The sequence below is a fragment of the Hippocampus guttulatus genome, chromosome 11 (assembly GCF_054856545.1).
Source record: "Hippocampus guttulatus isolate MCC_2025c chromosome 11, RoL_Hgut_1.0, whole genome shotgun sequence".
NCBI lineage: Eukaryota > Metazoa > Chordata > Actinopteri > Syngnathiformes > Syngnathidae > Hippocampus > Hippocampus guttulatus.
Window position 1 is genome coordinate 8,229,735 of NC_141271.1, and position 12,766 is coordinate 8,242,500.

General features: G+C 39.6%; 1 protein-coding gene across 3 annotated transcripts in view; it reads left to right on the forward strand.

The window, feature by feature from the left end:
• The window catches only part of fgf14 (fibroblast growth factor 14), a 90,764-nt gene that overhangs the window by 63,041 nt on the left and 14,957 nt on the right, over positions 1 to 12,766 (forward strand). For all 3 annotated transcript variants that reach the window (XM_086124369.1, XM_086124371.1, XM_086124370.1), the window contains exons 2-3: positions 7,117 to 7,227; positions 8,956 to 9,059. In XM_086124369.1, coding sequence (XP_085980495.1) covers positions 7,117 to 7,227; positions 8,956 to 9,059 — 215 coding nt within the window. The remainder of the gene's footprint in view (positions 1 to 7,116; positions 7,228 to 8,955; positions 9,060 to 12,766) is intronic.

Genomic DNA, 12,766 nt, shown 5'->3' on the forward strand with positions numbered 1-12,766 from the left:
TGTCAAGTGGCTGCACTAAAAAAGTAACCTGGATCCATCAATTGCATTTGGATCCAGATGATTTTTTTTTTCGTGCAAGTCAAGTCAACTGTATTTATAGAGCACTTTCAAACAGCCATCGCTGCATACAAAGTGCTGTACATGGAGCAATTTAACATGCACAATAAACAGTAAGACAAATCGGTAATAAAGACGGTAGAAAGCACCGTGTGCAACCACTAGATTAAATAAAATTGGGTAAATTTAACAGTTTTTCAGTGTACTCTGTTGGAATGGAGGAAGCCAGGGTTCAAATGTTGCCCTCACAGGCCCAATGGGGATTAAAATGGCTTATCTCTGTTTATGTGTGTGTGATATCAGATCGGGGACCCATCTGCAGATGGGTCAGGGTGCTTCAAAATGGCAGATGCAGATTGGTGTCGTCCTCTGTCACCTCAGCGCAAAAGCCTCACCCATCTAGATTATGTGTGTGTGTGTGCGTGTATACACAGATGATGCACTCATCTGTTCATTTTAAGGTTTGGCTCGAGCCCACTACAATTGCCACGCACCATTCTTTAACCGGTATTTCACTCTCTTCTTGCACAATATAACGTATATTCTGTACTGAAAAAAAATTTCCAACCAGATCTTGCCAACACACTCTCACATAGAAACTAATGTACTATAAATCAAAAATATCACCTCTACAGTCAAATGGTGGCCTTCATATAAACTTCATATAAACACAGTACATACAGTGTTTTTCAGGATAACTGTTGCTAATAATACAACACTTTACATAAACCATAAGGGCATCCTTGATATATTATATGCCATTCATTTTTCCATTGCTGCGTTAAACCGGCCGTCTCAAAATCGAGGCCCTGGGGCTAATTGCAGGCCTTGAGGGAGGATTTTGTGGCTCCCTATTTGAGATCAAAGTTTGTTAGTGCATTCATGTGTTGGTTTGGTTGACACCTGCAGAAACTATTCAGGACAAATATCTCGAGGACAACGTTCATTTTATAATTTGTCATAGAGTGGAACGTGGTCTACCTTCACTTTTGTGATTCTTCCTTTTCCCCATGTTTCTTCCTGCTTGCTGTCCATATTTCTAGAGTGTGTTGGGGCATGTTTTTCATGCGTCGACATGGCTAGAAAAGAGCCAGCTTTGGATTTTGCTTAAAAAGTTGATTTTATTTCCAACAAAATGTTCGAATTTTGGTGTAAGAGGTAATGTAATACTAATTTCTCCTGAAAGCAATTGGATTTCCCCAAACTTGTGTCAACCACAAAGTATAAGAATCATTTTTAATGTGGACTATCATGAATCTTGGTCAACCTCCAAATTGCAATTTAAAATCATTTTTATATATTTCTGGAATTGTGGTGTCCATGTTTGTTAGTATGTGCATGGAAATTGGGATTTTGATCTGGCTGCAAAGTTAATTGTCACATTTTTATGTAATTTACTCCAAATGCCTTGTCAGAACACATTACACTAGTAATAAATAACTAGGAGAAAAATAATTTTTGTACATCCATATTTAGTAATTTTTTTTTAATTTATTTTTTTTCCCAACCACATCTGGTTAGGATAGCGTCCATGAGGCTAATGATCACACAGATTTGGGGGCAGGATTAGCCACCTGTAAATCTGATTACACTCCCCACACGACTGTAATCTCACTGCTCTCATGATTTGGCTCAATTAAGCCATAGATTATTATATTATGATTCATAGATAGGAGCATTAGACTAGTTTCTGTGGTGCACACTCCCTTCCAGCTCTAACGTTCCAGATCTTGTTTACATCCGACCTCATTTTACTCGCTGTCTAACGCAATTAATTATTATTACCGGTAGATACTTGGATACTTTACTCCATATACAAAGTATTTAGATACATTCACATGGCACGGCCTTGTTCACAATTTACCAGCCATAATTATTGATGGAATTGTTCAAATATGTATTCAACGATTGTGGTTCAATGCAATATCTCAGATGAATAAACTGGTTTTGGAGGGCACTCTTAAGATGGCCGAGGAAGCTGCAGTCAAAGCTGAGACCGCAATCTCTATATTCTTCCCACTTCAAACATTCAGGGAATACTGCTGTATGTAAAAGCAGAAACCTGTTGGTTTTGACTCAGCGACGATATGGATTTGTACTCATCGTGATAACTATAGGTGATGATCTCATCATATTGCCACTGTGTAAAAATGGCTTCAAACATTATTCAAAATGTCATTAATCATATTTGATATACGGAGCCCGATTTATGCTGAGCGTCACTTGACCAAACCCAGAAAACTGATTAACGGACCTTCCGTTTATGCTGCGACAACTAGCATCATTTAACCATCATCTCCTTTATGGCTGGTGTCTTTGGACAAAAGTTAAATACATGTATAGTACCGTAATTATTATACATACAGTACATGATATGTTTTACCATGAACAAAGCCTAAAGTTGGGGTAGGTTATCTTTGTTCATCCACCATGCTTTAGTATAAATTACCGGCTTGTTCCCCAGGAAATGCTAGACAGTATTACATCCGCACACATCCGCAGAGTGAACAAAAACAGGAATCATCAAAGACAAACGCATAAATGTTCCACACTTGTCAGAATGAATATGTCCAAAATTAAATCATTCATGATTAATATCGTTTGTTCGGTTTTTTTTCTCACCCCCACCCCAAAAAAACAAAACAAAACAAAACAATTTGACAGAGGTACATGCAGATTAGATTAATTTTGGATAAGAAAAAAAAGGTCAGACTTGACACATGCTGTGATAGATGACATGCTGATTTGCTCCGGCAGTAGTTAAAGATGCACCACCATTGAGCATGGTTCCATATTCTTTATCATTGGTGTCAAGAACTGTTTTGGTGGAAACAGTTCCAAGTACAGCATATTAATGTCATGTAAAAAAGAAACACACCCTCTGGAACAGGGGGCGGCAAATTTAAATACTTTATGCTGCATGGCTTCTGGGGGAACCAACAGACCTCATGAAGGAATGTTATGTTATAGCTAGAAAAATTAGCCTGCTGTTCGATCTTGATGTCCCCCATGTTCAGCATGGTCGCAGTTGCTGCATGCTTCTGCAGCCTGGTGGATGTAATACATGTAGGAGACATTGCACCCTGCTTTTCATGGGCAGTCTGAGAACTGTTGTAGCAAAGAGGAAATTGCTGTCTTCAAGAACTTCAAATGGCCATCTCTGCTGAACAAGGAACTCAAATGCACACATGATTTTGCGTGCCAGTAAAATTGGGACAGAATTTGCTGTCCCAAGTTCCTCTTGGTAATAATGCTTAATGTGTCTGCAGTGTTTTCTCAACTTCAGACAGCCCCCAGTCCATTAGTGATGGGAATTCCGGCTCCTTTTAGAGAGCCGGCTCTTTTGGCTCGGCTCCCAAAAAAGAGCCGGCTCTTTCGGCTCCCAAATGGCTCCTCAGTTTTTTTGTTGCTTAAATTAATTTACTACCAAAAATAACGTAATATTATGCGTAAAATGAATTACTAATGCAAAAAATAGACAGTATATCAAATATTTATTATTTATATGGCTTTATGTATGTTCTTCTGAACATACTCAACATGGAGTACAACATGGAGTGCTACAAAAATAAAATCAAAGTACAAAGACCCATATCAAAACAAGGTCAACAAAAAGTTCCAATCTCTGAATGTGTATATTTATAAGCTTTTAACTATTTACAGTAAAACTACTAAGTAAGCTTTGAATACCACACAACAAATTGTAAGTTAAAATTTGTAAAACAAAAAGAAGAAAGCAGCACCCAGGTAAAAGTTTTAACTTGTCTTTCGCGAAGATTAGCATGAAGAAAAACCAAGTGCCTCAGCTTTGAGGGGTTGATCCTGTTTCTCCTCTCTGTTAATATTTGCCCTGTTTTGGAGAAGATTCTCTCAGATGTTGCGGCAACACACAGCCAACACAAAATGGCTGAAAATCATTTTACCCAGTTCCTCGTCAATTGTGTTCTGTTTTGCTGGTTTATAGCTTTTTGCATAAAGTGGCTCATAGAGCTCTGGGTTGTACATCTAGGCAGTTGTGACATTGCAGCAGCAGCAACAGTTGCAGACACACTAGCACCTTCATTAATAGCTGGTTCCCTTGCTTGTCTTTTCTCTTCAAATTGTACTGATGGGTGATCTTTTCTGATGTGCCTGTGCAGGTTATTTGTGGAGCCTGATCAATGGGATATTTTAACCTTGCACAGTCTACACGCTGCCTTTGAACTATCAATTAAAGTCCAAATTTCACTGCGTTTCCTATCCATTTTCTCACCTTTCCGCTTTCCACCGTGTTGTTTTTTTCGCTAACTAACTCTCTCGTCTCCTCGTTTGTCTTGTTTGCGTGCTGCTCAGTGTGCTGCTGTGTGTGTCTCTTCTCTAACCCCTCCCCCTTCTCTAAACTGCAGCGTGTGTGTGTGTGTGTGTGTGCGCGCGTGTGTGTGTGTGTGTGTGTGTGTGTGTGTGTGTGTGTGTGTGTGTGTGTGTGTGTGTGTAAAACCCTCCCCTTCCTCTTCTACCACGGATCTTGACCAATCACGTGCGGCTTTAACCGAAGGGGGGAAAAAACAGGAGAAAAAAAAAAGTCGGCTCCTATTCGGACCGGCTCCCAATGAGGAGCCGGCTCCCATCGTTCACTTCAAAGAGCCGGCTCTAAGAGCTGGCTCGTTCGCGAACGACACATCACTACAGTCCAAATCCATTTGCTTCCTAGGGACGCAGGTATACATAAAGGCATGGCCTCCTTGCGTTGGTTGAAGAGAATCATCTGGCTGAGATACACCTTTGCTAGTTCCAACATACTTTGGGGAGGAGGACTTTCATTCTGCATTTGGTACAGATATGTGAGCATTTTTTCTGAACATCATCGGTGAAGAGCATGAGGGTCAGTCCTGGACTTATATATGAATGGACTAGCATCCCGCTTATTGGACCTCGATACGAGTAAAGCCACTGTGTCCATCTTCTCGCTTGATTTTTTTTATGTATTGTATTTTTTTATAATGTGATTTATTAGTTTTCAGTTTTTTCTATGCATGTATGAATGATAATTATCATAATGGGCAATATATGTGATTGTTTTCATTTGGTGGCTTTTCTTACATCCGGTGTGTTATGTGGTCTTCTTTCTAAGTGATTTTGGGAATATTTCACTGAGAATTTCTCTGAAATGATATTTGGTCATGGTGACTCTGACCTCCAAACAATTTCTTTTTTAATTAAAAAATGCTGACTTACAAAAAAACCAATAGTCGGATGTAACATTTATTTTTGCATCTAATATATCAGGCGTGGTGATGAAAGAGTGACTTAATCATTTTTCCTCTTGTTGATCTGTGTAATTGGACTTTATTGCCTTGGGAACGTTTCTGATCCATCTCAGGGTGCGACAGGTTGCTTGTATCAGGCGTGTGGGCACCAGCGAGTAGCAGAAGGCTGCAACAGGAGCTCGCTGATGATCTCTGTCTCTGTGCTTGTGATGCTACCGTTGCTGCTGCAGACCTTACGCACCTGTTTTTTTTTTCTGTCTGCAAGATGGATATGGCGACAGCAAACCAAAAACGAAAATCAAAAGAGGCACTAAGATTTCTATTCTCACATGTGATCATTAAATTATATCATTACGTTTTTGTCTTAATTTAACTTATTCACGCCACTTGGGTGAAATACATTTAGATGTACCGTATTTTCCACATTCAATTTTCTCAAAATCCAACATTGCGTTTTATAATCCGGTGTGCCTTATACATGGATCAATAATGTGATTTCTTGGACGTGGTATTTTAAATGTTCTGTGAAGCGCTTTGTTACAGCTGCAGCGGTTGTAAAGGCTCTATATAAATAAAGCTGTATTGTATTGTATTCCCTTTAGCATAGCTCCATCGAGTTGATGCATAGCACAATCGTAGCCAGGGCTCTGTATAAATAAAGCTGTATTGTATTGTTTTGTTATTTCCCGTAATGCAGCTACATCTAGTGAATGCGTAACACAACTGGAGCCACGATTGGAGCTTCTATTCTATACGCCTTATAATGCAGTGTGCCCTATAAATGAAAACAGTTTTAAAAATGACCATTCACTGAAGGTGTGCCTTATACTCTGAAGTGCCTTATAGTACGGAAAATACGGTACATAAAATCACAACTGTGTCAGTTAACAATCCACTAAAATGAGCATTATTAACACATAACATACAGTACACATATACTGTACATACATACATACACACTTAAAGTACGTACGTAAATGCATACTGCACATACAGTTCCAGTTTTGTCAAGTCTTTACAACTTTACATTGATACAAACACATTTCCTTCAAATCTTCAATTTTCCTGAGTGGACCAATAATACTGCTAGGTGTATTTTCAAAGTTTTTTTTTTGTGTGTGTTTCAGCTAGCTTGAAACAGCTGCGCAGATTGACTCTGATGGCCCTTACAGTATATCCTGTAGACAAAGTATATACTGTAGCGCCACTTTCTTAAACATTTAAACATTACACATTGTTGTGCTTGCTGAAAGGTGCCCCCGTCCACTTCTACCCACGTTATCTCCTCACAAGGAAAGGTCTCCAGACTGTTCCAATGTCATCAGCCAACATATCACCACCGGAAAGTGCCTTGGGCTGTACAATGACAGCAGGGGAAAATAGCATTTTTGTGTCCTCTGTGGCCATGTTCCATCCTTTTTTACAGCTGACACACAAATACACCAGTGCTTGGTGGTAGGTTTACACTCAGGAGAAGTTTACCTCCTCGGAGGCTTTGTTGCTTGTCTGTGCAGTAAGAGTAATGTTGATGCTGTATGACCCACCAGCTGCATGCACGTGTGAACACACACACACACACACACACACACAAAAGAAAAAATCCATACTCTCACACTGTAGCTCCCACCAATGTCTTTGCAGTGTGTTGAATATATTTCCCCCCCTTTGAATGCAGTCCATAAAGATCCAAGAGAAGATGCTGTGTGGTTCATTTTGGCAGTCAGGCAATCCATGAGTCCAAATTTGCCAGTGTTGAAACGTGCCATGTAAATTTTGTTTGACCTAATCGTTACCATTTTTTTCTCCCCTGCAGATCCCCAGCTCAAGGGTATAGTGACCAGGTTATATTGCAGACAGGGCTACTACTTGCAAATGAATCCCGATGGATCTCTTGATGGCACCAAGGATGACAGCAGTAATTCCTGTGAGTAGTTGGTTCATTCTTTAGCTGTCATGGTGTTCTTGGATGGAGAATAATCATTCTTTTTTTTCCAATTTCTGTGAATAAAAATGTTATAAAGTGTATAAATCACACAGGAAACCATTCATGATTTGTTACACAATGTAACTTCCTCCGCACCCGAGCAATCTAAGCTGATAGCCGCCCCACACTGAGTCTTGGTTCTGTTTGATGTACATAGACACCGGAATACCTCCATTGAACGGGACAATGGTTTGTGCTCTGCCCATGCGCTATCTGCAAGGAATCTTGGTCCTTTGAATACAGGAATTACTTGTATGCAGAGTGATACCGCTTACTCACCGTGGTGAGAAGTGAAGCCACTGGCGACCATTTTAACTTGCCACTCGCTAAGTGAGCCTAATTTGAATACATGGATTTCTCCGCAGCATTTTCACATTATTTTCTGGCTCTACGACGAAAATGACACAGTGTGTTTATAAGTCCGTGTGACTGGCACGCAACACCAGAAATACACTAGAAGAGGTAAACAAACATGGCGAAACTGACACTCAGCACAGAACCACACTTTTCACTGGAGTTCCCCTTTCTTAGTATTCCATAATGGACATTTGTTAGCTCTGTCTTTGTCCACAAATGGGGTCTCCTCCTATACTTTTATTTTTTAATTATTAGCATTGCTTAACCTTGATTTATGCCCACGGATCACAAATGCTAAAACATCTCAAACGGATGGTCGCCCAGGGAACGGATGAATAAGTGCGGGAAAAGTGGAGTGAGGAGTTGTATTCATACCGTAGCTGATTGTAGCACTGTAGCTTTAGGCTAGCTGTTTCTCTTTCTTTTCTAGCTGCTAACAAGTGACACTTCACATTAGAATGTCAGACAGATGAGAAGTGACACTTGTCACATCACATAGGTTAAAAAGGCCCAGGGGACAGTGATGATGCAGGATATTTTTAAATTATTACAGACATGTATTGAATCCTAAGAAGAGAATGGAGATGTAGTGCCATTTGTACAAGTGCGGACACATTGAATTATAAAACCGAAAACATTTAAAGTCTAAAAGAGAGGCGAAAGATTGCAACACAACTCCCGCCGACCCCCCCCCCCCCCCCGCCCCCATAAAACCCATTTCTTGTAAGTACAATTATTGATTTAAATTCATTGTAACTGACATAATTCATTTTTTAATTAAATGTTAAAATTAGTTTAAAAGATTAAGTATTTTTGAAAATATGTTAACGACTCTTAATGTCAAAAAACAAAGATAAAAAAAACTTATGCAAAGGTGAGTCACATTTTTGCAGATTTTGTTTTATATATGTTCATAGAAAATAGCTAAAGGGCAGTTTAATGCATATTCCATTTTCTGTGTGCAAGAACAGTATTAACAAAATAATATTTTTACCTTATTTTATGTGACCATTTTGCCCTTTTCAATCCTCACATCGAATATCCTCTTGTCTCACACCAGAACAAACAGAGGCCATTTACAGGCAGGCACATGTCTTCTATGATAGCAACTAAAGGACCATTATATCAACCATGCACCCATGATGGGCCTCAGATACACCATCAAACATTTCATTAGCAAACTCACAGGAAGTCCTGCGCAATGTGAGTTGAGCTTCCAGACCCCATCTGGAAGATACAGTCATGTTTTTGCTTTCCTGACAATTGAGGTTGAGATGTTAACAATGGTTGGTGATATTTTGTCGATTTCAGCTTTGTTCAACCTCATTCCCGTGGGCCTCCGAGTCGTCGCCATCCAGTCTGTGAAGACGGGCTTGTACATCGCCATGAACGGGGAGGGTCACCTCTACACATCAGTAAGTATATTCAAAGATGTGTCCCATTGTGTCAGGACATGTGCACCAGTCTGGAGGACATATTTTAAAATTTAAATCAAGCACATTGCAAATAATTTTGCCTGTCTTGGTTATAGACGTACAAAAAAAATGTAGCTATTCAGAACACCTAATTAATAATCCATCCATTTTCTAATCCGCTTATCCTCACAAGGGTCGTTGGCGTGCCAGAGCAGTCATCGGGCATTAGGCGGCGTACACCTTAAACTGGTTGCCAGCCTATCGCAGGGCACAAATAGACAAACAACCATTCGCGCTCACAATCCCACCGAGGGACAATTTAGAGCTTTCCGTTCATCTGCCAAACCGTAGTCGACTACCATGCCGCCTAATTAATGACAATATTTTTTTTAAACATAAAAAAAACATGTAATATACTTTTTAATTCAATCATAATTTAATTGTGTTTATTTTATCTTTAGAGATCATAATTAATATAATAATTTAATTAAAATCCAAATATACCCTAGGGCAGGGGTGCCCAAACTTTTTGGACCGTCTTAAAGTGCTTCTCTCGGCCCTCCAGATTCCAATTTTTTGCCCGTTCCCTCGGTAAATTGTACACGAAACAAACTCTGACTGAGAATAATGATAATGATAAAAGATATAGCGCAACAGCTCTAATCACAGAGCTGCAATCGCAGACTGCTGAGCGCTAGCAACTTCCGGTGACGCAGGTAATGCACCACCGTAGGTCAAAGATTTACCTGCTTTATTTTATTTTTTGAATGCTGTTTGTGAAAATGAGACTGATAGGATGATTAGGGTGCAGTGTACATGAACACAAAAAAATATATTACTAACATGCACAAAGACACACAAACGGTTGTTTGTTTTTTTTCTCCTCTACACCCCTCGCGATCGACTCGGGACCAGTCCGCGATCTAGCGGTCGATCGCGATCAACGTAATGGGCACCCCTGCCCTAGGGTTTTCAAGGAAGCTATCTCTTGAAAATTTGACAAATTTATGCATGGTGTTCTTTCAAACCATGATAGTATTCATTAAAAAATGTCAGACTGATGGAGTAGTTGCTGTATTGAAAGAATAAAAGAATATATCTCATTCATAAACACTTTTCAAAGGACCGAAGGACACTTTGAAAGGTTGAAATATTTTAAGTAACGTGGGGGGCGGGGGGGGGGAGCACAATGAAAGAAAGTGGAACATCATTTTGCGAGTGAGCCAATTTGCGAACAATTCAGTTTCTAAATGTTTTTGAAAGAAAAATTACCTCGGATTAAACATTAGTTTCGGTTTACGCACAGCCTTGGCATGACCATGGGAGGCTCGGAGTTTATGCTTGTTCTCACACCGTATCAACATCGTGGGTTCTGTGACTCAGGTGTCTGTTTTTTATAATGACTGCCACCTCCCACTGCATTGTAGGAGGGGAACATTATTGTATATGACTTCACAGTAGGGGTGGAACGATCCATCTATTGAAACAATATGTTGACGTGTCTGCCACGCGATCAAGCTACATTGTTATGGACTGGTGCACATCGATACATCAAGTTATTGATCGATTAATTTGATATAGTTAAGGAAAATCCTATTACACTCCAAATTCCCAATGACCTTTCATTTTTAATTCGGGATTGAATGTTATTATTAATAAACTCGCAAGAGTTTTTCATGCATGTCATCTCCGTGCTTTAAAATAATCCAAATAAAATATAAATCAGCATCGATCATGGCGGCGAGGTGGAGATTTTTAAGGTGAAGCAATGCGTTGGTTTCTGTTGAACACTGGATTTTTTTAAAAAGGGGGATCATTTTAACAAGACTGTTGACGTGTCTAGCCTTTGCAAATGCCGGGTGAAATATAACAGCAACACGACTATTTACTGATATGTCTAGGCCATCGTCTTGGCATCACAAACAGCAACAAACCTGTCACGAATCGACAGCGACAGCAGCCGCACAAGGTAGCAACACAGACCAAAAAGTTTTTCACCCAAAATATTGAAAATAATATGATTTTGTATGCTATAGCAGCCACTGTGAAATTTTCAACGAAAACATTCGACATGTTTATGCAGTAAAAAAAATAGGAGGTGTGTTTTTAGCTATTCTGTTCACCTTCCACTGAACACTTTATAGTGCAATCTTTTACGCTGCAAGTAGGATATTTCCTACTTCCTTGCAATGTTGAACACAGCTCTAAGCTGAGTTTGGGATTCATGGATTTTCAATGGTGGCTTTTCAGGGTCCCTGAACACATCCCAGAGAAAAAGAAAAATGTCATAATATTCAGGAGGATAATTGCATTTGGGTGGAAGGTTTGGGATTCCCATTAAGAAGATGTGTGCTCAAACTAATCAGCTTAAATGGCCCCCAGAGATTTAATTCCTTTTAAGAAATAAGTCAACATTCCATTTTATTGTAGCTTCTGTACTTGTGCTCTCAGTGAACCATCAATCTTTTGATGAGTGGAAAATATCGCGACTTTGGAACAAAAAGTGACTTTTAGTAGTTGAATAATGTTGCGACTGTTGGTGTACTGTAGGGGTTTACTCGCTTCCATGCTGGCAGCGTGGGTTCAGTTCCCACTCAGTGGCGGTGTGATTGTGAATGGTTGTATATGTCCTACAGTATGATCACTTAGCATCAGTCCAGTTTTTCACCTAACGTCTGGGGTGGACAGGCTCCATCTTCCTACATGAGCATATTTAACTTGGACAGACTCCAGGTCCTTCCTACTTTGGACTGGCATGAAACATATTTTTAAAAATAATAATTTAACCATAGCTATTTCAGTATGGGAGACATTTATACATACAAAACAGTATGAAAGAAAAAAATGTCTGTATTAATTGAATTATATCTCTAAATTAACCATATATTTGATGAATTTTGTGATTTCCGTGTGAGAGCCCAGAGATATGGGTCGAAAAGGTGAATTCAAAATCCTACTTTGTGTTCAAACTGAAATGGAAAGAAGCGAAAGGAAAAATGTTCCCCACCCCTGATATACTGTCGGGGCAGTTGAACGCAGCATTTTGTGGTGACTGTAAATGTTGTGTGATAAGCACCAGACGTGTTTGAAGTGGGAATCAGTGAGGTTGGAATGTTGTGTTCCTTACGTGCTGCTCGCCTCGCTGATCCGTCCGCCGTTTCTTTCTGTTAGCTAATGGAGGTTGTGATCAAGCCGCCCACTCCGCCAGGCGCTTTTTAGTGGGGAAATGGCAGCCTTGCGAGATACTCTTCCTCCTCCTCCGTAAGGAAGTTACAAGCTCACCTGCCATTATCGCTTTGTGAGCTTCAGACCGGCCCCGCTACTTTTGCCCATTAGATATATTTGAAGGTAGTGCACTTAAATGTTTTTCGAGAAACTGCTCTGAAGGTCATATTAATGCAGCTCTGAGTATGATAAACATGTTTGTGTGATGCATCTAAATGCAACCACCAGTCCAGTGAAGTTGGTCAAAACATCCACATTCTTTCCAGGCCCAGCATAAAAGATGTACTAACCGTAAAGGCAGTTTTTAATGTTGAAATATTTATGGTCTTATTATTAATGTTTTGTTATGATATACAAATATTAATCATGATTGTTACTAGGCTTACGTAGGTTTATGTACATTGTATATCATACTCGTAATTATTGTTGTTTTATTCATTATAAATGGACCCTTTTCTTGTGATCAACGAAAAAAACATTTT